This window comes from Sinocyclocheilus grahami, unplaced genomic scaffold, assembly GCF_001515645.1.
Source record: "Sinocyclocheilus grahami isolate Dianchi unplaced genomic scaffold, SAMN03320097.WGS_v1.1 scaffold129.1, whole genome shotgun sequence".
Taxonomy (NCBI): domain Eukaryota; kingdom Metazoa; phylum Chordata; class Actinopteri; order Cypriniformes; family Cyprinidae; genus Sinocyclocheilus; species Sinocyclocheilus grahami.
In genome coordinates this window covers 235,799-260,852 of record NW_015505308.1, presented here as the reverse complement: position 1 = coordinate 260,852, position 25,054 = coordinate 235,799, and the positions used below count along the sequence as shown (strand labels likewise).

At 37.5% G+C, this 25,054-nt stretch overlaps 1 protein-coding gene across 4 annotated transcripts; it reads left to right on the top strand.

The window, feature by feature from the left end:
• Nucleotides 1-2,961: 2,961 nt before the first annotated feature.
• Nucleotides 2,962-25,013, top strand: LOC107590514 (anoctamin-6-like). 4 transcript variants are annotated; one of them, XM_016279282.1, is made up of 20 exons: nucleotides 2,962-3,192; nucleotides 5,135-5,202; nucleotides 5,444-5,572; nucleotides 6,506-6,574; nucleotides 6,816-7,094; nucleotides 7,167-7,280; nucleotides 8,586-8,701; nucleotides 8,792-8,926; nucleotides 9,789-9,894; nucleotides 10,036-10,096; nucleotides 11,989-12,134; nucleotides 12,232-12,309; nucleotides 13,534-13,768; nucleotides 14,901-15,070; nucleotides 15,172-15,269; nucleotides 16,858-16,988; nucleotides 21,532-21,737; nucleotides 21,815-22,026; nucleotides 24,556-24,661; nucleotides 24,752-25,013. In XM_016279282.1, the coding sequence occupies exons 1-20, from the start codon at nucleotides 3,105-3,107 to the stop codon at nucleotides 24,956-24,958; spliced, it is 2,754 nt and encodes a 917-aa protein (XP_016134768.1). In that variant the 5' UTR covers nucleotides 2,962-3,104; the 3' UTR covers nucleotides 24,959-25,013. The 4 variants fall into 4 exon arrangements, with proteins under 4 accessions (XP_016134768.1, XP_016134769.1, XP_016134770.1 ...); XM_016279283.1 differs by having other exon boundaries at nucleotides 3,118-3,188; XM_016279284.1 differs by lacking the exon at nucleotides 5,135-5,202 and having other exon boundaries at nucleotides 3,121-3,192.
• Nucleotides 25,014-25,054: the final 41 nt, after the last annotated feature.

Sequence of the window (25,054 nt, the reverse complement as noted above, 5' to 3'; positions counted from 1 at the left end):
TGTTAACTAATTCATCTTAAACGTTCCATTCATGCAGTCAAAGTCTATGGCCTGTAAATCCCCATCTTTATAACCTTTTACTAGTAGCCCTTTGTCATGTTGTCAATGATCTGAAGGTCTCAGGCTGAAAGTGAAGCCGCTTCTGCCGCCTAGTGGAGCAGACAGAAAACTGCACTTCCGTTTCTACCATTACCATAAGTAACACTCACCACCAGAGGACACCAAGGTGTTAGTCTATGTGCTTATAATATATAGGTTCCATTAGTTAATGAACAAACCATTTATTACAGTATTTATTAATCTATTTGTCAATGTTAGTTCATGAAAATGCAGTTGTTCACTATCAGTTCTCTGGCCATAACACCTAACTTTTTGATGCTACATAAAGATTGAGGGACCACAGAGACTGATTAATTTCAGTGAGCCATGTGTATTAAAGACATACTGTGAGCCACACATTCATATCAACAAGTCCAAACATTAGCATATAGAGTCTTCCAGAGTTGAGGAAACATCAATTAAGTCCACCAAGTCCATCAGTTCACAGATATGACCATAAGTAGCATTTTGTCAAAGTGAAATCAGTCTTTAAAGGGGAAAATATGAGACCAGCAGTCTTTAAATGAAGCAAGGAAGAATCTGAATCAGCAAACAATTCATCCGTTTGTTGATCACAGAATAAGATGAGTGGATGGTTGGATGAAGACAATTAGCCCCTTTTTGTCTGGGTCCTGTTTATATCCGTGCGGTTTCCTCTCTCATACAAGAACCCCCTCTGCATTTAATCAGCTTTGGGCTAGTTACTCAAAGAATGTAATATATTACTCATTACTAGTTACTCCTTTCAAAAGTAATATTGTTACTTTTTAACTTTCTGGCAACAGTAGTTAGTTACACTGGTTGCATTACTTTTCCTTCACGCCTCACAGAAGTTGTAACTGTGTATCTTCCACATAAATTCTTTTAGAATGTTACTAACAACATATTTCTGCCTCATCATTTGACCAAAATCCACATTGGATCGCAGTCAGAATTATCACAAACACTCAATAGTGACTGATAGTGACATTCAAGTAGAAGTGTTGCATTCATCTCATCGTCATGTGTAGCTTGAAGCTAATTGTAATTTCTCCGTTACCCATATACGATTATATTTCATTATGTGTTTTATCAAATCACATAAGTTTGTAAGAAACTGTTTACATTTTCCAAATAGATTATTAATTATAGGCTAATATAATGTACCAGATGCTGATCAGAGGGGTGTGGGTGGGATGTAAAGTAAAGCCACAACTTACACAACAGTGTTCAGATCATCTTTTTTCCTGACAAAATCAATATAATGCAATATTTCTATCTGCTGAATGTAAGCTTTTCCATATTCCAAGCTTGCCTGCTGCCCTGGGGACATTACATACAAAACTAAAGAGAATTAGTATTTTGTCCCCATATAAAAAATACACATTTGGAGCATCAAGGCTCCATTCACTTGATGATTTGTCAACAATGGATCGTATTTTATTCGTTTAAATAAAATATACATGGGCGTTAGGCTATCTGCTTTGAACAACACCTGATTTAAATTGAAATGGGTTTCTGTAAGAGTGGTTTTATGCATCCCTTTCTGCTCTAATTGTGATATTTGCATATTTTGTGCTTGTAGACTCATACTGATGCTTTTGCGTGCAGCATCACCGTTAGTTTCACTAAATAAAATCACCTGCTAATAAAAATATCGCATTTATTAAAAATTAAACACACTAATTTAGAACATCTGATAGGGATAACAAATATTATTATTATTATAGTTCCATCACATACAAGTACAAGGCAAATATAAGACAATGTTGTACAGCATGTAAAACAGAGTAACAACGACAAAAAACATCAAATGAACAGAAACATCTAAAAATACTAGGATAGAAAAAGTGTTATATTATCAGGGCAGTTACATACGTTTTTGAAAGGCTTTAGAATTGTTATTGTTTTTATAAGCTTCTTATTTTGTGATCTCATATTAGAAAGGGTTTTAAATATATATTTAAGATCAGTTTTACAAAAGGTAATATATGATGGTTTCTTTTTAAAATTATTTTTGACTTGTGAATATTAAACTTTGCTCAAAATAATTAACAGATTAATAGTGTAATTTAGTTTTTCATAAAAATATGATGGGTTTTGAAAACAAAGTAAAATAGCATGAGGTTCTAAATGAAGGGCGTTGTTTAATTTTTTATGTCATGTCTGTTTTCAGCCATAAATGAAATAGAAAAAGGGCAATAGAAACTAAATGTCCAGTATCTTTAACTGATATGTTACAAAAGGTACATTTCTCACAAACGCTATGAATATATCTGCTAACAGCTGCATTTGCAGGATAACATCTGTGAATCATTTAGTAAAGTACTTCTTTTACTTTATTAGAAATAACATATTTACATTCAAATGCAACGCCAAGATATACAGTGAGGTTTAAGCCATTTTGATTTACATGGAGGACTGGATCCAACATTAAAAGGGTTTCTTTCTTATAAAACTGTTATTAAAAAATTTGTAGTCGCAAAAAAGCGTGTCTTTACACACGTCCGTCACTCAAATCCCTCCGTGTGAAATCGAGGATACCTAAATGGTTCCTAGTGGGCAAATGCGTTGCTTTTCAAGTTAATAATTTACTCAAATAGTATACAGAGTTGCTAGTTTAAACAGAGAGATGAATTACCTAGTGACAGAAAAACTATATTCTGACTTGATGTACCAAATACCGAGAGTAAAAATATGTGCCATTATATAGCCAAGAACTATGTGCAAACCAGAAGTCAAACACAAAAGTCAGGTATTATTGTAAAAGCGAAAACTAGAAAACATCAAGTGCAGCCACAAAGTGTTATGCAATGACTCTCTGGCAGTCTATAATACCCCGAAAACCCTCTTCCGACCCCACCTACTCTCAGCTCAGCAAGTTCAGACTGGCAGCAGAACCTGCACGCGCTCTGTGGTTTCTTTAGAGTGTCACTTGTGTTTCTGCCCTGCATCTCTGCTGCACAGACTCTTGTTAACATCTGTTGAATGCTGCATTGGTTTCTGGAGAGCTTAAAGCCGCAGAGATGAGTGAAGCAGAAGACAATGACATTCTTGAGCTGGACTCAGAAACAGAGGAGGGAGACGTGGAGATGAATTTAATGACAGATGTGGGTGAGTTTCAGCTTCTTTAATAGTTTTTTATTCATCTTTATAGCTTGTCCTCATACAGGATTCAGAGAAAAAGAAGACAAACCCTGCAGCCACTCCATTTTAGTTTCTTTTTCGGCGCAGCAGCTCAGTTGAGCTTATCAGAAGTCTTTTTTGAGAGATAATAATGATCTCATAGAAACAGTTACAGACTAAAATGACTTGAATATATTTGCATATGCAAGACTCAAAATACAACACGACCGAACCAGAAAGACAAGTTATATATTTCATCCTCTCTCCTAACTCATATGAACAAACAGATGCTCTAATAAGCTGCTGGAAACGTTCTTTCTTGGTTATGTGAAGGTTGAGGGAACATTCCATTTGATCGTTTTGCAAACATTACTGGAATGTTACTTTTGATTGTTCTTAGAACGTTCTGAAACAAGCAACATTAAAAAAAAAAGAAAAAAAAGTGACATGGACCTCCAGCTAAAAATGTTCCAGATTTTGATTGTTCTTAGAACGTTCTGAAACAAGCAACATTAAAAAAAAGAAAAAAAAGTGACATGGACCTCCAGCTAAAAATGTTCCAGAAAAAAAAACATGACATGAAAGATGTTTTTGCGCTAATGTCTTGAGAACATTTTTAAACAACAAATATTCGATTCATTTTACTGGAAGAGTGTTTGTTCATAACTTTGCAGAAACATTCTTGTGGCTGTACATACACATATGTAGTTGTTTTTTTTGGTGTTTGGCTTAGTGTTATGTTAGAATCATTATTATACAAATACCTTTTGTTCTTTAATATTTTGAATTGTTTTTAGCTTTATTTTTTGTTTTTCTTTTAAATGTTAAGTTTTGAAATTTTGTTGTATGCATTTGTCATTTTTATTTAATCTCTTTATTTTAAAAAATGTGTATAGGTAGTATTTATAAAGTTGTAGCTTTTAGTTGTTTTAATACTACAACTGATTGCTTCTGTTGTCTTCATTTGTAAGTTGCTTTGGATAAAAGCGTCATAAATGACTAAATAATAAACATTCTGAGAACATTCCCTGTTAGCTAAATAATGATGTCGCTTTTGATTCTGTTGCTTTTTTACTGTAAGAACTGCTTAAACATGATGCAAACAACATTAAAAGTGATTCAGTTGTACGAATCCATGTGTTTTGTTAACAAAAATTGTTGTTAATATATAATGTATGCTATAGATAAACTCTGTACACAAATACACGTGTGTCTGAAACAGAAAAGTCTGATGATTTGCTTGAGTGTTTGTTTTATGGAGCGTTTTATTTCACGTGCTGGAATGGGAGTGTGTTGTGGAGGCGTTATTCATAAAGTCAGTCAGATGTTCCTGGACAGATGAGTTTTCCTTGCACAGGCTGTTTTCAGGCCGTTGCTATGGACATTTTCCGCTCAGCCAAACAACATCTGATTTGAGTTAATATTGTCCCATTATGCTTTGCTCTCTGGCTGGTTTGGTTTGGTTGGGTTTTCCCTTTGCTGTGAGTAAACATTACATCAGAGAATTCCAAAGCGTTCACATGCTGTGTGTGAATTAGTTTGATTAGTTTGAGTGTAAGAATGTTTGATGCTTCATGCCATTAGCTTTGAATTGAAAGGAATGTGCTCACCCTCAGGCCATCTAAGATGTAGATGAGTTTGTTTGTTCATCTAAACAGATTTGGAGAAATTTAGCATTGGACCACTTGCTCACCAATGGATGCTCTGCGGTGAATGGGTGCCGTCAGAATCCAAAGCTGATAAAAACATCACAATAATCCACACCACTCCACTCCATCAATTAACATCTTGTGAAGTAAAATGCTGTGATAGTAATTTTTTTGGACTTTTATTCTGACGGCACCTATTCACAGCAGAAGATCCATGACTCACATGTATTGCCTGTTAAATCTTTCCTTTATTGTAATATTTTGCATATGCTTTTTCCTAGTTTATTCTGAAGAGTTGCCAACATACAAATCTATGCCAAAAGGTCAAGCTGTGCCGAAAGTGGAACGGGTTTGTTTCTTTTTAATCCGCCTTGATAAACACAGGAAAATATTAGATCACACACACACACACACACCCTTATTGCTGCAGTAAGTTCATTACAAATCTCAGTGTTATCTGAAACATATATCTGAATTAATTCAGTAGCTCAATTATTTTATTAATGAACTTCTATGACTTTTTTAGTTCTTTTGCGTCACTTAATGGAGATGATTTTGATCTTTCTGTAACGGCAGTTTACTGTTAACAGGCTGAATTCAACGGTAACCCTGATTCACTATTTTTCAACGATGGAAAGAGAAGGATTGACTTCGTTTTGGTCTATGAGGACGAGTCTAAAAGTGCATCTGAGAAAAAAGGCTCAGTTATGAGGAGAAGAGTAAGTCAAAGTCACTTTCACACATTTCTTTAGTTCACCTCTTAACAAACAGAAGCGTCTAGCCCTTTACTAGTAATCTGAGCAATAACATTAAAGGGATTGATACACAAAAGAAGATATTTTGAAGAATGTTGGTAATCAAACAGTTGGTAGCCATTGACTTCCATAGTATTTTTTTTCTATACTAAGGAAGTTGATGGCTACGTCATTGTAAATGGTGAATTCTTTATTCATAAATTCTTTAATCATAAATATCCAAAACTCTTTTAATGCCTGATTTTATGAAATGTTGTTTGCAAAGTAAAAAAAAATAAATACAAGGAAAAACATGTTCATAATATCTGTAATATGCATTTAGAACATAGATGTCAAGCAGACTTAACTGGGTAAAAATCATCAAAATTGTCAAAGAATATTTCTGAGTGATATTTTACCCATATTTTCTTTTGAATTTAAAAAGATCAAATATTTATTTGTGAGCTGGTCAAATGTTTGTGTGATATTCACATGCATTATACTCAAAACCTTAATCACGAAACTACACATTACTCTTTCCTTAAAGGGACAGTTCACCCAAAATGAAAATATGCTGTTAATTTGCTCACCCTCAGGACATCCAAGATGTAGATGACTTTTTTTTCTTTAATAGAAAAGTAAAGAAGTTTTTCTGCTGAAACTGTGGTTCTTGGTGATTCATAAAATGCAAGCCAATGGCTACCGGCACTTTAAGAGTCAAAAAAGCACATACAGGCAACACAAAATTAATCCCTGTGACTCCTGACGATATATTGAGGTCTTATGAAGAGAAACAATCGATCTGTGCAAGAAACCGGACATTATTTACAACATTATTATTACAACTATGTCATTCATACGCCTCAAAAACAGTGAGTTTTATCTACATTCCCTCTTTTCCCCTCAATTATTCTCTAGCAAAGACGCAGAGAGTTTTTCGAAGGAAGCCTGATGAATATGGGTGTGGAATTGGAAGCGACACAATCCGTAAGTCATTTAATCGCACAGCATCTACAGAGATAGATTGAGATTATAGAGATTTCTTTCTGTTTCTGAGCTCCTCATGCCTGGTTTATATCAGTTTTACCCGTATAAATGGACTTCTCAGGAAGGATACTGCGAGTCCTGTCTGAACCTGTTGATATGATCTGCAGAAATGTTATTGTTTTAGATGCACGTATGCCTTCCTGTTGCGCTGATGGGAGAGTTTCCTCCCTGTGTTTTGTAGGTAGTGGATGAGAAGCTCGTCTATGTGAAAGTGCACATGCCTTTTGAGGTTTTGTGCACTTATGCTGAAGTCCTGCACATCAAACTGCCCATCCAGCCCAACGATCTGGCCCCGCAATCATCCGCGTACAACTGCTTCACGCACCACTTCTACCCCAGCGAGGACGTCATCGCCAAGGAGGCCGACTTCTTCACGGCTCCTTTCCAGAAGGATCAGCTGAAGTGTTTTTGGGTGAAGGACAGAGAGCAGTTCTTCACACCGGCCATGAGGAGCAGAATGGTGCGTTGAATGTCTCAGAGTCACTCACGCTTAACCGTCACCTGTGTTTTACTGATATGCTGTGGGTTGCAGGCGTACTACATCCTCAGCCGAGCGCCGTATGACGTCAAAGGAAACGTGAAGAAGTTTGGCTTCAATAAGCTGCTGGATGGAGGCGTGTATAAGGCTGCGTATCCATTACATGATGTGAGTACCATCTGTGTGCTGGTTGCACTGTTTGAGGCAAGATATCAAAGGTGAATAGGGTCAAAATTGATATAGAAATAGATTTCACCATACTTTCAGCATTATCATAGTTTGGTAAAACTACAATTATTAAACATTTTTTATATATATATATATATATATAAATATGAGATGAAAAAAGTGGAAATAAATAAAAACTAAAACTAAATCAAATAAAAATCAATTAAACCTAAAAAGTAATACAAGAAAAAGCACTAAATAATAAGATAAATAAACAGTAAATCTAAAATCAAATTAAAAACTGAAAATGTAAAATGTAAAATACATTTTACTTAAAAAGTAATAGAATGTAAATAATCCTAAAATAACACCAGTGTTATTTTTTATTAATATTTAGTTTTTTTTTTTTAATTGTTATTTTAATTTTAGTTCGTTTTAATACTTTTGTTTTGTGTTTTTGTAATTTTTATATCATTTTTATACATTTGTATTTCAGTTTTAGTTTTAGTTATTCTGAAACACAAAGTTAAATGAAATGAAAATGAGTGCCAAATTTTAGTTGTATTATTATAATTATTATTGTTGTTGTTGTAATTAAATATTTTTTTTTAATTTGAAAATAAAATATTACTGTTGCATTTATTTTATTTTTATTTAGAAGTTTTTATTTAGTAAAAATAATAATTAAATAAATGAACTTTTCCACGACATTCTAATTTATTGAGATGCACCTGTATATATATATATATATATAAAATCACAAAATATATAAAGTTTTTATGGGTTTAGTTTTTTTCCCCGACTATAATAACCCTAATTACCACTGATCACAGTATATTATGACAGTTGTTTTGTATTGCAGCTTTTCTGAAATGATCTGTTTACATGTGCAAATGAGGCATTATGTAATTAAATATGCATTAATTTGCATACATTTCCAGAACAGGAATCTGAACATTGGATAAAGCCAGGATCAATTTTCTTGTTTCATTTTGTTGACATATTGAAAGGTTTTTACAGAGGGGATTTTGGATTTTATTTATCACCCCATATAAAGGAATAAAATGTTATATATCAAGTGAATGTTGTATGAATAAAGCCCTCTGTGAAATTTTGCATGCTTATAATGATTATTACGATAATCTGCAAATTTATTTAAAGAAATTTCTTGGCTTCTTTCTTAAGATTTTCGCGTGTCCGGCCCCTGTCCTGCGTTTAAACTGGATGTAGTTTATGTAGAGTAACTGAAGTGATGCATGAGTATTAATGTGCTTTCTGCTGGTGTTTTTGTGGTTTCTGTAACAGTGCAGGTTTAATGTGAAATCTAAAGAGCCCGATTGCCCTAATGAGCGATTTCTGCTGTATAATGAGTGGGCTCATCCCAAGAGCTTCTACAAGATGCAGCCGCTGGACCTGATCAGGTGTGTTTGTGTGTCATTCATGCTGTTTCTGGTTTTTCTTCTGATCCCCTCCCGATAGATGAGCTTGTTAATATGTCCCTCTGCTTTCAGGAAGTATTTCGGTGAGAAGATCGGCATGTATTTCGCCTGGTTGGGTTTCTACACAGTCATGTTGACACTCGCTGCTGCAGTCGGACTCGGTTGTTTCATATACGGATACACAACCAGAGAGACCAGCACATGGAGGTACAGCAGACCTTTTTTTTTTTTAATAAAATGTTACATTAGCTTTAGCATGTTTTTTATTTAGTCACTTATATTTAGTAAAAAAAAAAATAATTTTAATTATTTTATGGAAATTACATTAATATTAATGATACCTAGATCATTAATTAATAATCTATATCATAGATTAAAATAAATGATACAGATAACAGTACAGTACTACCGCCGGGTGATGAAGACAGTCCGTACTTCTTTTTTTAATTTAAAGTGAAATATTACAATAGCATTATTTTTTATTTAGTTTTTATTTAGTCATTTTTATTCTGTAAAAATATAAGTAATTATTACTATTAAAAACTATTTAAAAATTAAAATATGTTTTAATTAATAAATTAATTAAAAATAAAATAAACATAAATAGATTGCATTAATAAATTCATAATCACAACATTTTATCCCCCAAAAAACGAATTAATTAATTATAGAAAATATTAAATTAAGTTGATTATATATATATGTATATATATACATATACACAGTACTATTGTGAGTAGAAAAAAAAATGTGTATATATATATATATATATATATATATACACACACACAGTACTATTGTGAGTAGAAAAAAACCATAATTTAATGTAATAGAAACCAACAATTTTACAAATAATATTTTATACACAATATTTATAATATTAATTCACAGTATAAATTGGGTCATACAAACATATGTATTGCAAATTGTGCAACCCTATAAATGAACACATCAAACCTGAATCTTTATTGCCGTTTTTAATCAAGATTTCCCCCAAATGCTCCAGCCCTACTTGTACAGCGCTTATATGCGTTTGACTTTGACTGATTCTGACTGTTTGTTTGGGCAGCAAAGAGGTGTGTGACCCTCGGATTGGTGGAGAAATCGTCATGTGTCCGCAGTGTGATGAAATCTGTCCGTACTGGAGGCTGAACACCACGTGTGAGTCGTCTAAAGTGAGTACTCAAAACACACACAGCGTCTCCTCTGGAGGATTGTGGGATTTGGTGTCTGATCTAGGATTTAACTGATGTTTGTTTTGTTTGTGAAACGCTCTGAAGCTGAGAATGTGTTTCTGTGTTGGTTTTCCTCCACAGAGACTGTGTATATTTGATAACTATGGGACGTTAGTGTTTGCCATCTTCATGTCTGTTTGGGGTGAGTAATGTCATACGCTGGTCACATCCCATGCACTCATACCAGTGTTGTGTTGCTAAACCTTTGTCTGCTGGCAAAAATCCAACTCCACATTGCAGCTTATTCTGGCCAAGACCAGCATGCAGCATGATTAGTCATGTTTGTTAATGCAGCATTTATGCAATTCAATGCAATGTTTGAAGCTCACCTCTCTTGCTGTTTTTATATGCTGTATGTTTCATTAGTTATGCTTTACAATAAGGCACAGTTTGTTATCATTACTTAACACGAAATAACAGGGTTATTATAGCTAACTGAAACGGAAACTGAAATAAAATTAATAAAACTATATAAACAAACAAAAAAGACGTAAATTATAAAAACAGAACAAAATTACTAAAACTGTAACAATAATGTGAAGTATAAAATGGGAAAAAAATATTTTATGATAAGACCAGCTTAATGTGTTTATGTAGTATGTTTGACTAGTTTAAGTGTTTATGTAGTTAATAAAACCTTACTTGTATCACACTTGACGTGTTCATTGTTTGCTCATAACCGGAGTCACTAATCATGCAGATTTACGTTACAAGCTTATAGAATTGTACAGTAAGAAAGTTATTTGCCTTAACCAGGAAATTAACGTTCTTAGAATTGACAAGACAGTTGACCCTGAGAGGTCAGCTAAATATCTACAGCGGATCTAAAATATGAATAGTTAATTATAACTAGTTATGGTTAATTATTCATATTTCCTGTTGTGAGCTAATTCGCTACATTGAACTAAAATTTAAATGGAAAATAAAAACTGACTCAAAATATTATTAATAAACTATAATAGTATCTCAGTGACACCACAATAACACATGACCCAATAATGAAAAGTTAAGTTTTAATCTTAGTTAATGTTAGTTTTAACATCAGTTAATGGTGAAATGACATGCATTTAAATAAATAAAATGCTTAAATTATTTTACTTAGAGTTTTTATTTTAAACCATTTATTTATTGCAATTTTTCATTTTTATCATTTATATGGTTTCATAGTTTTTATTACTATTTTGAATCAGCTTTTATTTTATTCTTATTTTTAGTTTAACTAGTGTTTTTTTTTTTGTATTACTGTTTAGGTTTAATTGATTTCTATTTCCATTTTAGTCCATTTATTTCCAGTTAGTAATTTTAGCACTTCAACTTCAACTTATTTCATTTAGTTGTAAAGAATTTTGAATAGAAATTTATTAATGCCTTTTTAAAATCAAAATTTGTATCTGTTAATATTATTTAATGGACTTGAGCTAACATGAACTAACAATGAACAGTTGTATTTTTATGAATAACTTTTAAAAAAATGAATAAATACTGTAACAAATGCATTAACTAATGGGACCTTCGTGTAATTACTGTAATTTTTTAAAGCAGTATTTATATGCATTTATTTATTGCAATTTTTCATTTTTATCATTTATATGGTTTCATAGTTTTTATTACTATTTTGAATCAGCTTTTATTTTATTCTTATTTTTAGTTTAACTAGTGTTTTTTTTTTGTATTACTGTTTAGGTTTAATTGATTTCTATTTCCATTTTAGTCCATTTATTTCCAGTTAGTAATTTTAGCACTTCAACTTCAACTTATTTCATTTAGTTGTAAAGAATTTTGAATAGAAATTTATTAATGCCTTTTTAAAATCAAAATTTGTATCTGTTAATATTATTTAATGGACTTGAGCTAACATGAACTAACAATGAACAGTTGTATTTTTATGAATAACTTTAAAAAAAATGAATAAATACTGTAACAAATGCATTAACTAATGGGACCTTCCTGTAATTACTGTAATTTTTTAAAGCAGTATTTATATGCATTGCATAAATCTTGAGTTTTGCATGCAACGTGTTTGGTGTTTGGCAGTGACTCTGTTTCTGGAGTTCTGGAAGCGCTATCAGGCCGAACTGGAGCACGACTGGGACACGGTGGAGTTTCTTCAGCAGGAGGAACAGCTTCGACCCGAATACGAGGCCAAATGCATCTATGAGAGAGTGAACCCTGTTACACAGGTATGAGTTTCACTACATGCAGTGGCTTTATTCAGATGAACTCATTGTTTTTAGGTTTGTGACATTAACAAAGAGCTTTTGTGTTTGTTTTGTTCAGGAAACAGAGAAGGTGCCGTACACGGCCTGTGGCAAGTGCATGAGAGTGTCGTGTGGCATCGGCACTGTGTTATTCTGGGTAATATTGTGCTTTCTCTTTCATACATGCAATTAAATATTTAAAAAGGCATCTAAAAGTCAACATAGGGTACAGAGCCGTATGATTTCCATATGATAATCACACAATTTATCATCCATGTTCTCATTTTAGAAGTAAACCTCAGTAAACAGCACTTTGTTTGCCAAATTTTTTTTTAATTTTCATTTAATTAAAAGATAAATAGAATGTTTTATGCCTTAATTTAATTATTACCAGACAAATGAAAATGCACAACACAGAAATTCTGAAAAAATAAATAAATAAAATCGGGCCGTATTATTGTTAAAAACAAAATGCAATAAATGAAGTTGTTTTATGAATTCAATTAATTAGACATGTTTTTTGATTATTAAAATTTTATTAAACCATTCAGATGGAATAAAAAAATAAAAATAAAACTGAAAACACAGAATTTGGTAAAAAAAAATATTAATAATAATAAAATAAAATAAAGCAGAATTTGAGAAGAAGGGGAAAAAAACGTATTTCATAGGGCCCTAAAAATAAATTGTATTAATAAATTAATTTATAAATTTATTTAAATAAATAAATGTTGTTGAATTGTATAAGTTTCATGACGTAAACTGATTAGATGTGCCTTTGGATAACTAAAATTGAATTAAACTATTAATAAACTATTTTTTTTATGAAAAACACAGAATTTGGTAAAAAAATAAATAAAACAGAAAATAATCATACAAATTTCATAGGGCCCTTAAAATGTATTATTTGTTAAACCTTTAATAAATAGTTTTTAAATTGTATAAGCTTCATGATTTTAATTAATTAGACTTTTTGAGTACAAAAATTTTATTAAACCATTAAAACGGAACCCAGATAAAATTAAAACAGAAAACACAGAATTTGATAAAAAAAAATGTTATAATAAAACAAAAATAAATGAAATAAATAAATAAATACAGAATTTGAGAAAAAAAAATGAATGAGCCCTAAAACTTTAATATCGTTAAACTTTTAATAAATTGTTTTTGAAATATATAAGTTTCATGATTTTAATTAATTTGACTTTTTAATTACTATAATTTAATTTGACCATTAAAACGGAGTCCAGAAAAAAAAACAGAAACAGAACTTGGGGAAAAAATAAGACAGATTTCATAGAGCCCTAAAAGCATGTTCTGAGATGACTTGCGTTCACATCGGCTTGCGAATGTCAATTCATGTTCTCATCTTTTGTTGTAGGTTCTGTTGATCATAGCGTCGGTGGTCGGCGTGATCGTGTATCGTCTGGCGATGTTTATCACTTTCTCTTCGAAGCTGCGCTCTGAACTGAACAATAGAAAGGAGCTGGAGCCGTTCAAAGAGTACGTCACCCCTCAGATGGCCACGTCCATCACGGCCTCCATCATCAGCTTCATCATCATCATGATTCTCAACAGCGTCTACGAGAAAGTGGCCATCTGGATCACAGACTTCGGTAAGGGACCCGTTCCACTCGGACTAGTTTGAGGATTGACACCAATGATTCCCATCAGGTTTTGTCAGCTGACTCCCTCGCAGTGATAACATTTTTTTTAGTTAATAGTAAATATTTAATTAATTTAACAATATGTTTACATCAATGTTATTTTAGTGCTATTTGTATGCTTATTTTTTAAATAATGATAATTTTTAGTAACATTTTGAATTCTTTTTTTTTTTTGTTAGGTTTTTTTCGGGGGGGGGGGGGTTCGTTTTTTTTTTTTTTTTTCCCAGTTGGTTTTAAATGAAAAAAAAAAATATATATATACATATATATATATTTTTTTTTTTCATTTTAATTGAAGTAAATTTTTTATTTTTTTTTTTTTTTTGTTTGGTTTTTTTGGGGGGGGGGGGGGTTCAGTTTTAGTTTATTTATTTCCAGTTGGCTATTTTAGTGCTTCAACGTACAATTATTTCAGTTATTGACAAGGCAACATTTCTAATCTTCATTTAAGTTTTTCATCTTTTTGTTTTATTTCAACTTTACTTTACAAAATTTTTCAAATATTTTTAGTAGTTTTATTTTCATTAACAATAATAACCCTGATTTGCATGTTCTTTTTTTAAATAATTTATTTATTGCAATTTTCTTTTTTTATTATTTATAAACTATTATAATTTTTATTACTGTTTTGAATAAGATTTTATTTTAATATTTTTAGTTACATTTTTAGTAATTTTGTGAAGTTTTTTTATTTATTTTATTTATTTTTATTTACAGTTAGTCATTTTAGTGCTTCAACTTAAACTTCATTTAGTTGCAAAGGCAACATTTCACATTTTCGTTAGAATTTTTTCATCTTTTTAATTTTATTTCAGCTTTATTTCAATTAACAAAAACATTTTTAACAGTTTTTGTTAACGATAATAACCCTGATTTGCATGTTCACAATTCTCTAATGTCAGTTAAAGGTCTCATGGCATGCAGGTAAACAAATAAAATATTTAGTTATTTTAAAACCATTTATTCATTTATTGCAATTTGTAATTTTTATGATTTAATTATTAGCTTGCAAACCCCAGTTTGAGAAAGCCAGACTTGCAGAAAAAAGACTCACTGTGAACACTCATTCTGTGTGCTGCAGAGCTGCCGCGGACCAAAACGGAGTACGAGAACAGCCTGACGCTGAAGATGTTCCTCTTTCAGTTTGTGAACTATTACTCGTCCTGCTTCTACATCGCTTTCTTCAAAGGGAAGGTGGTGGGATATCCGGGACAGCCCGTCTACTGGCTGGGCAGCCTCCGCAACGAGGAGGTGAGACATTTCTGTGAGATCATGAGGAACTACAGGCAAACACTTGCATGAATTGATATGCAGCTGTATTTCTTGAATGAAACGTGCAATATTGTGTTCAGTGTGATCCCGGTGGCTGCCTGACTGAACTGACCACACAGCTGTCAATCATCATGACAGGAAAGGCCGTCTGGAACAACATACAGGAAGTCCTTCTGCCGTGAGTTTCACACACAAACCTCAAACTATGATCACAGGAAATCAATCAACCTGTCGTTCAGTTTATAAAAACAAACCAAAGTCATGTTTACAGTTATGCACTTATAATAGACATCTATGGCGCAAGAACGAAATTGCACCTGTTATGAAATAGTAAAGCTACTAGAAACACTGAGGTGCGAGTTGAAATTATTTTGTGTGCTAATTGACATTAGGCAACAGATACTGGGCATCTTTCACTAAGCTTTTGTACACAAATTTGTGTGTCAAATCTGTGTATGACCGTTTTCATGAACAAATCATGATTCAGCAATAACTTTCATACTACATTTTATTCTAAATTTACGAATAAAGTATTTCGAATTAGGCAGAAATGAGAAGTTCAACCCATGCATACATATAAAATAGTCCACACAATTATTAGTAAATGAGACCCAGTGTTATTTTAGTGTAATTATATTTTTTGTTAATATTTTGAGTTAGTTTTTATTTTTATATTTTCTGTTTAATTTTTAGTTTTTAGTAATTTTGTTATGTTCCTTTTTATTAAGTTGGCTTGAGAAACCAACTCAAGTACCCTAGCAACCGCATAGCAACACCCTAGCAACCACCCCGGGTACCATAGCAACCGCCCTAGCAACCACCCTTGGTACCCTAGCAACCGCCCTAGCAACCACCCCAAGAACCCTAAAAACCGCATAGCAACACCCTAGCAACCCCCCTGACAACCGCCCTAGCAACCACCCTTGGTACCCTAGCAACCGCCCTAGCAACCACCCCAAGAACCCTAAAAACCGCATAGCAACACCCTAGCAACCACCCTGAGTACCCTAGCAACCACCCTTGGTACCCTAGCAACCGCCCTAGCAACCACCCCAAGAACCCTAGAAACCGCATAGCAACACCCTAGCAACCACCCTGAGTACCCTAGCAACCACCCTTGGTACCACCCTTGGTACCCTAGCAACCACCCCAAGAACCCTAGAAACCGCATAGCAACACCCTAGCAACCACCCTTGGTTCCCTAGCAACCACCCCAAGAACCCTAGAAACTGCATAGCAACACCCTAGCAACCACCCTGAGTACCCTAGCAACAGTATAGCAGCACCCTAGCAACCACTTTAAGTACCCTAGGCATAGGAACACCCTAGCAACCACCCTGAGAACCCTAGCATTTATCTAAAGTTTTAGTACTTTTGTTGTGTGTTTTTGTCATTTTTATTAGTTTGCCATCAGCACTGATCAAGGTTATTACAGTTTACTAAAACTTTTAAATTAAAAAGTTTTGTTATTTGAAATAAAATATATGTTAACTGAAATAAATTAAAATATTGAAATACATCATTATTTTATTTCAGGTAGTTGCCAAGGTAAAATAACAAAGAAAAACTGAAATAAAAATGTGTAAAAAACTATATAGACATATAAAAAAAACTATAACAAGACAAAAACGCAACAAAATTATTAAAACTTCAACTAAGACAAAAATAAAAACAGAAACTGTAAAAATTAAAACTATTATGAAATATTAATAAGAACTGTTAACTGTTTGAAAACCACTGTGATTAATAACTAATGGTGTTTGTAGGTGGGTGAAGAATCTGATGTTTCGTCATTGCACCCAGGTGGGTTCAGAAAAAGTGATTCCTCGCTGGGAACAGGACTATCGACTCCAGCCAATAGGAAAGCTCGGCCTGTTTTATGAATATCTGGAGATGGGTAAGACTTTATGCACATCTGAAACATGAAACATTGTTGTATATGAACACAGTTGTCTTAAAGGGGTGCTATTATGCTTTTTCACTTTTTCAACTTTAGTTAGTCTGTTATGTTGCGGTTTGAGCATAAAAAGATCTGCAAAGTTACAAAGCTCAAAGTCCACTTCAAAAGGAGATATTTTATTTAACAGAAATCACTATTCAAAAACTACAACGAACGACTCGTTTGGACTACAACACATATTTTCTGGGATTTGTGATATCACAAATATCGACGAATGGGACGAGACCTGGTTGAGCTGCACTAGAGAATGCAGCGAGTGTTATCACTATATCGGAGACACGCTAGCTTTCCCAAGGCAGACAAACTTGGAGTGGTTACAATCATCCGGGTTTAAATCGCGCTCAAATTGATTTGATTTTGACGCAATATTTACACTGAAGATCGCAGGCGGCTATGGTAAGGGGCATGACATTTCCTGACCAGGCGCCGAGTGGAGCCAATCACAACACATACTGACCCAGCTAACCGATCACAGCACACCACACACTGGCCCAGCTCACCGATCACAGCACGCACACTGGCCCAGCTCACCGATCACAGCGCACGCTGGCCCAGCTCACCGATCACAGCACGCACACTGGCCCAGCTCACCGATCACAGCGCACGCTGGCCCAGCTCACCGATCACAGCACGCACACTGGCCCAGCTCACCGATCACAGCGCACGCTGGCCCAGCTCACCGATCACAGCACGCACACTGGCCCAGCTCACCGATCACAGCGCACGCTGGCCCAGCTCACCGATCACAGCACGCACACTGGCCCAGCTCACCGATCACAGCGCACGCTGGCCCAGCTCACCGATCACAGCACGCACACTGGCCCAGCTCACCGATCACAGCGCACGCTGGCCCAGCTCACCGATCACAGCACGCACACTGGCCCAGCTCACCGATCACAGCACACACTGGCCCAGCTCACCGATCACAGCACGCACTGACCCAGCTCACCGATCACCGCACGCACTGGCCCAGCTCACCGATCACAGCACGCACTGACCCAGCTCACCGATCACCGCACGCACTGGCCCAGCTCACCGATCACAGCACGCACTGACCCAGCTCACCGATCACCGCACGCACTGGCCCAGCTCACCGATCACAGCACGCACTGACCCAGCTCACCGATCACCGCACGCACTGGCCCAGCTCACCGATCACAGCACGCACTGACCCAGCTCACCGATCACCGCACGCACTGGCCCAGCTCACCGATCACAGCACGCACTGACCCAGCTCACCGATCACCGCACGCACTGGCCCAGCTCACCGATCACAGCACGCACTGACCCAGCTCACCGATCACCGCACGCACTGGCCCAGCTCACCGATCACAGCACGCACTGACCCAGCTCACCGATCACCGCACGCACTGGCCCAGCTCACCGATCACAGCACGCACTGACCCAGCTCACCGATCACCGCACGCACTGGCCCAGCTCACCGATCACAGCACGCACTGACCCAGCTCACCGATCACCGCACGCACTGGCCCAGCTCACCGATCACAGCACGCACTGACCCAGCTCACCGATCACCGCACGCACTGGCCCAGCTCACCGATCACAGCACGCACTGACCCAGCTCACCGATCACCGCACGCACTGGCCCAGCTCACCGATCACAGCACGCACTGACCCAGCTCACCGATCACCGCACGCACTGGCCCAGCTCACCGATCACAGCACGCACTGACCCAGCTCACCGATCACCGCACGCACTGGCCCAGCTCACCGATCACAGCACGCACTGACCCAGCTCACCGATCACCGCACGCACTGGCCCAGCTCACCGATCACAGCACGCACTGACCCAGCTCACCGATCACCGCACGCACTGGCCCAGCTCACCGATCACAGCACGCACTGACCCAGCTCACCGATCACCGCACGCACTGGCCCAGCTCACCGATCACAGCACGCACTGACCCAGCTCACCGATCACCGCACGCACTGGCCCAGCTCACCGATCACAGCACGCACTGACCCAGCTCACCGATCACCGCACGCACTGGCCCAGCTCACCGATCACAGCACGCACTGACCCAGCTCACCGATCACCGCACGCACTGGCCCAGCTCACCGATCACAGCACGCACTGACCCAGCTCACCGATCACCGCACGCACTGGCCCAGCTCACCGATCACAGCACGCACTGACCCAGCTCACCGATCACCGCACGCACTGGCCCAGCTCACCGATCACAGCACGCACTGACCCAGCTCACCGATCACCGCACGCACTGGCCCAGCTCACCGATCACAGCACGCACTGACCCAGCTCACCGATCACCGCACGCACTGGCCCAGCTCACCGATCACAGCACGCACTGACCCAGCTCACCGATCACCGCACGCACTGGCCCAGCTCACCGATCACAGCACGCACTGACCCAGCTCACCGATCACCGCACGCACTGGCCCAGCTCACCGATCACAGCACGCACTGACCCAGCTCACCGATCACCGCACGCACTGGCCCAGCTCACCGATCACAGCACGCACTGACCCAGCTCACCGATCACCGCACGCACTGGCCCAGCTCACCGATCACAGCACGCACTGACCCAGCTCACCGATCACCGCACGCACTGGCCCAGCTCACCGATCACAGCACGCACTGACCCAGCTCACCGATCACCGCACGCACTGGCCCAGCTCACCGATCACAGCACGCACTGACCCAGCTCACCGATCACCGCACGCACTGGCCCAGCTCACCGATCACAGCACGCACTGACCCAGCTCACCGATCACCGCACGCACTGGCCCAGCTCACCGATCACAGCACGCACTGACCCAGCTCACCGATCACCGCACGCACTGGCCCAGCTCACCGATCACAGCACGCACTGACCCAGCTCACCGATCACCGCACGCACTGGCCCAGCTCACCGATCACAGCACGCACTGACCCAGCTCACCGATCACCGCACGCACTGGCCCAGCTCACCGATCACAGCACGCACTGACCCAGCTCACCGATCACCGCACGCACTGGCCCAGCTCACCGATCACAGCACGCACTGACCCAGCTCACCGATCACCGCACGCACTGGCCCAGCTCACCGATCACAGCACGCACTGGCCCAGCTCACCGATCACAGCACACACTGACCCAGCTAACCGACCACAGCACGCACTGGCCCGGCTCACCGATCACAGCACACACTGACCCGGCTCACCGATCACAGCACATTTTGTATTTCAGAAGGCGGGCCTTCATTTGATACAGGAACTATTCGAGCCGTTCATGCCAAACTGGGGAGAGAGGTGTTGTAATAATGTAAAATATATGAAAAATAATGTGTTTTTCGAACAACCTAGTATGAGAGCCTGTTCTAGTACACCCCCAAAACAAAATTAAGACTTTGTAAAAGATCATAATAGGACCCCTTTAAAAGGGATAGTTCACCTAAAAATTAAAATGTACTATTATTTACTCATCCTCAGGCCATCCCGGATGTAATTACGTTTTTTCTTCAGTAGAACAGTAAAGAAGATTTTTAGATAAAACAGCTATCTTTGTTGATTCATACAATGAAAGTCAGTGGCTACCAGCACTTGAGAGTCAAAAAACAACACAAGTAACACAAAATGAATACCTCTGGCTTGATATATTGAGGTCTTATGAAGTGAAACGATCCTTCTTTACAACATTATTACCCATAATCCAGAGAATCAGACAAACGGGAAATCCGATTATTTTCAGTGAACTGGTTCTTTCGGACAGTTCGTTTCATTGAACTGGTTCAAATAACCGATTCACCAGTTTGTTTACGTAATCATGCAATGACATCATATATATGCGATTTATATTATTAAAGCACCCAATTATGATGTGAAACATGGATGTTTTACTTGTCTAAAGCATATAAAGTGAATGAACTAGTCTTCGTCAGCTCACCTTTTCACATAAACAATGAGAAACCATAAAAACATTCATTTGGCCCTTCATCAAGTATTTGGTTCACACATGCTCATATCAGCAGCTCATCGGTCTTCAGTCCGAGTCTGACTGTTTTCTCAGTTCAGTGACTGTTGGAGGAACTGAAGCACTGAATCAGTTCATTCATCGCAGGATCAGATACGCCGCTATTTTGGCTCATTTGGAGTCGCAGTGAGTTTTGATTGAGTAACTTGTAGATCTGTGCTGCTCGAGTTGTGAACAGTTTCAGATGCTTCAGTCCGATTTGATGAACTGGCCACTAGTTTGTCTGAGGCTCTGGATTATAGGTAATAATGCTGTAAATAATGTTCAGTTTCTTACACACTTCGTAAGACCTCAATATATCATCAGGAACCACGGGAATTGATTTTGTGTTGCCTGTATGTGCTTTTTTAAATCTAAAAGTGATGGTAGCCATTAACTTGCATTTTATGGGTCACGGTTTCAGCTAAATATAATAAAAAATGCCTCGGATGGCCTAAGAGTGAGTAAATTTATAGCAAATTTTCAGTTTCTTTTTTTGTCTGTTTGCAGTGATCCAGTTTGGTTTCGTGACTCTGTTCGTGGCGTCCTTCCCGTTGGCTCCTCTCCTGGCGTTGTTCAACAATCTGTGTGAAATCCGCGTGGACGCCTGGAAGATCACGACTCAGTTTCGGCGGGTCGTTCCAGAAAAGGCCCAGGACATCGGCGCCTGGCAGCCCATCCTGCAGGGGGTGGCGATTCTAGCGGTGGCCACAAATGTGGGTTGAGAGGAAGTCATTGTTTTTGCATCTTGTGTAATTGAGGTCACGTTCACTCACTGTGTTTTCCTCTCCAGGCTGCCATCATTGCCTTCACTTCTGACATGATCCCTCGACTGGTTTATTACTGGGCGTTTTCCGTCAGCCCTTATTCAGATGGATCTGACCACACTATGACAGGCTACATCAACAGCTCGCTGTCTGTGTTCAACATTGCAGACTTCAAAAAGGCGATTAGACCGAGCGAGGAGATCACACCGTACTGGTTTAACAACATCACCACATGCCGGTGAGTTCGTCAAACTGTCAAAAAATGCTTGCAATTTATCCTTTTATAACCTTGCCATTTATACAAGCATTCTTCTGCATGTTCATTTGAAAATGTCGGTTTAATACACAGCATGCATATGTATTAATAAGTATTAATAAGTTATGAAGTGATCTGTAACACCTGTATGTTTGGATAATTTATATAAAACTACCCAAACACACAAGACCTCCATAGATTTGCATAGAAAAGAGCAAAAGCTTGTCTGATAATATGGCAGGTGGCAAGAGATGTTAAAAAAAGGATTGATTTGTGGTTTTTAAGGCGGAGTTCAGTGAAAGGCTATTTTAAACCAAAACGAGTTTTACAACCTGACTTCACAGGAAAAAAAAAATGAACAAAGAACTTTTTAAGTTCTGTGGAAAAGCATCTGCTGGTGCTTTAAAGAACCAAAATACGATTACTAAATAATCCATGCAGTTTTTAGTGAATGAGACCCAGTGTTATTTGTATAATTATAGTTTTTATTAATAATTTAGTTTTAGTTAATTTTATGTTTTTGTCATTTATTTGTTTTTTAATGTCTATATAGATTTTTATTAAAGGGGTCATATGATGCGATTTCAATGTTTCCTTTCTCTTTGGAGTGTTACAAGCTCTTGGTGCATAAAGAAGATCTGTAAAGTTGCAAAGACTAAAGTCTCAAATATCCAAGAGATATTCTTTATAAATTTAAGAGTCAACCACGCCTACCTAAAACGGCTCGTTCTAACACGCCCCCACATGTCTACATCACTATGTGGGAAGATTTGCATAACGCCGCCCAAATGTTCACGCAAAGAAAGAAGGCGTAACTTTTATTCTCGCTGTAGTATTGTTGCTGCTGCCATGTCGTGAAGACGCTGTGTTTCGTTGTGAAAGCGAAGCTACTTTGTTTGGTCTTCCAAAAGAGGACACGACTAGAAATCAGTGGTTAAGTTGTATTTACAACACTGTTCCAGAACACTTCAACCCAAATATTCAGATGTGAGCAATGCATTTTGCGGAGGATGAGGACTGTTTCCTGTGAGAGTAGCCTACAATGCCGGTGTCTGTTTCTATAAAGTGGGGCAGTTCTAACTTTGCAAGGATAGTCTGGCACTTCTGACTCACAGCCTGTAAGTACGTTTTTTATATTTAAAGGATTTGCCACTGACGATTCAAACGCGAGTTTTGAGCAGTGTAGAGTAGTGCTTGTTGTTTGTCGTTTCTCCAGACATGGTTTTATGTTTACGCTGCACGATACACAACGCAACGCGTACAAAGACAGTATAAGTCATTATAATCAGTAATTATGTCCCCACTGGATGCAACAAATGCTTCGTTTATAATGGGTTTTAATGTTTTTGTCTCGTCGCTCCGGCCTGACAGGGCATCATCACAGTATGGTAGGGGCGTAACATTTCTGTCTCACGCTTGAGGTATTCGGCCAATCACAACGCACTGGATAGCTGGCCAATCAGAGCACACCTCACTTTTCAGACTGATGAGCTTTGTAAAAATTGACGCGTTTCAGAAAGGCGGGGCATAGAGGAGAAACAATAAGTGAAGTGAAGTGGCATGTGGCCAAGTATGGTTACCCATACTAGGAATTAGTGCTCTGCATTTAACCCATCCAAAGTGCACACACACAGCAGTGAACACACACCCGGAGCAGTGGGCAGCCATTTATGCTGCGGCGCCCGGGGAGCAGTTGGGGGTTCGGTGCCTTGCTCAAGGGCACCTCAGTCGTGGTATTGAAGGTGGGAGAGAGCGCTGTACATTCACTCCCCCCACAATAATGTACAGTATGTGGAAAATAATGTGTTTTCTGAACCATAAACACATTTCATTACACCAAATACACAAAATAATGTTATTTTTAGCAACGTCATATGACCCCTTTAAGCTTTATTTTAGTTTTAGTTATTTTAGTACATCCAGTTACACTAAATGCAAATGAGAAATGTTTAATTTTGTGAAATTTTATTTATTAGTTGGGGGTTATCATTTTGAGTTTATTTATTTAAAGAATACTGTATAATGAATTTAGTTAAGTAAGTTTATTATTTAAATAATATTTATGTAGAAGAATCTTTGTTTTTAGTACTACTAGTTAAGAGTATTAGTTAAGATTCTTTAAATTATCTTTAATATTTTGGCAATATCTTTAGTTTTAACATTTACTAATAACTTTTTATTTCTATATGTTATATCTATCTATCTATCTATATATATATATATATATATATATATATATATATATACACACAACAAAGAATAGTTGTATATTTATTAAATAACATTAACAAAGATTAATAAATCTCGTAAACAATATATTGCTTATTGTAAGATAATGTTAATGCATTAATGTTAACAAAAGGAGTTTTATTGTAAAGTGTTACCAATATATTTATTGATTTTTAATTCACAAAACATTTTTTTTTTAACAAAACAGCTTATAGTTTTATAAAGTTATTTTTCCTTTTAAACTATGACTTGTGTATTAATTGACTCTTCTTATGTTCTCAGGTATCGTGATTTCAGGCATCCTCCCAGTCACCCTAATCAGTATGACTTCAGCATTTATCATTGGCACGTTATTGCTGCCAAACTGGCTTTTATGATTGTGGTTGAGGTAAGTGACTAGATGTGAGACAACTAATGATAACTTAATAATACATGTTTGTTCTGTTGTTGTAAATATGCGGTTTTCTTCTCCTCGCAGCACATTGTTTATTTCACCAAGTTCATGCTGTCCTACATGATCCCGGACGTGCCGGAAGCTCTGAAGGAGCAGATCAAACGGGAGCGTTACCTGACGCAGGTCATCCTGCACGAAACCAACATCAAACACTTCAAGGAGCTCATGAAGCCCATCGCTGACAATCTGCAGAACGAGATTGAGGAACCAGAGTTGGATCTGACACTGTGAAGCCTTAAAATGCCAACTCATGTCAAACCTGAAACTACATCTGTTACCGTCCTTCACCTTAATCCAGTGTTACTCAAAGCTTTAATTTGTGGCTCA

Coding starts and splice junctions, on each gene's coding strand:
- LOC107590514 (XM_016279282.1), top strand. CDS start 3,105: ATGAGTGAAGCAGAAGACAATGACATTCTTGAGCTGGACTCAGAAACA. Junction 7,281..8,585: donor CTGCGTATCCATTACATGAT/GTGAGTACCATC, acceptor TTTCTGTAACAG/TGCAGGTTTAATGTGAAATC. Junction 24,662..24,751: donor CTTTTATGATTGTGGTTGAG/GTAAGTGACTAG, acceptor TTCTCCTCGCAG/CACATTGTTTATTTCACCAA.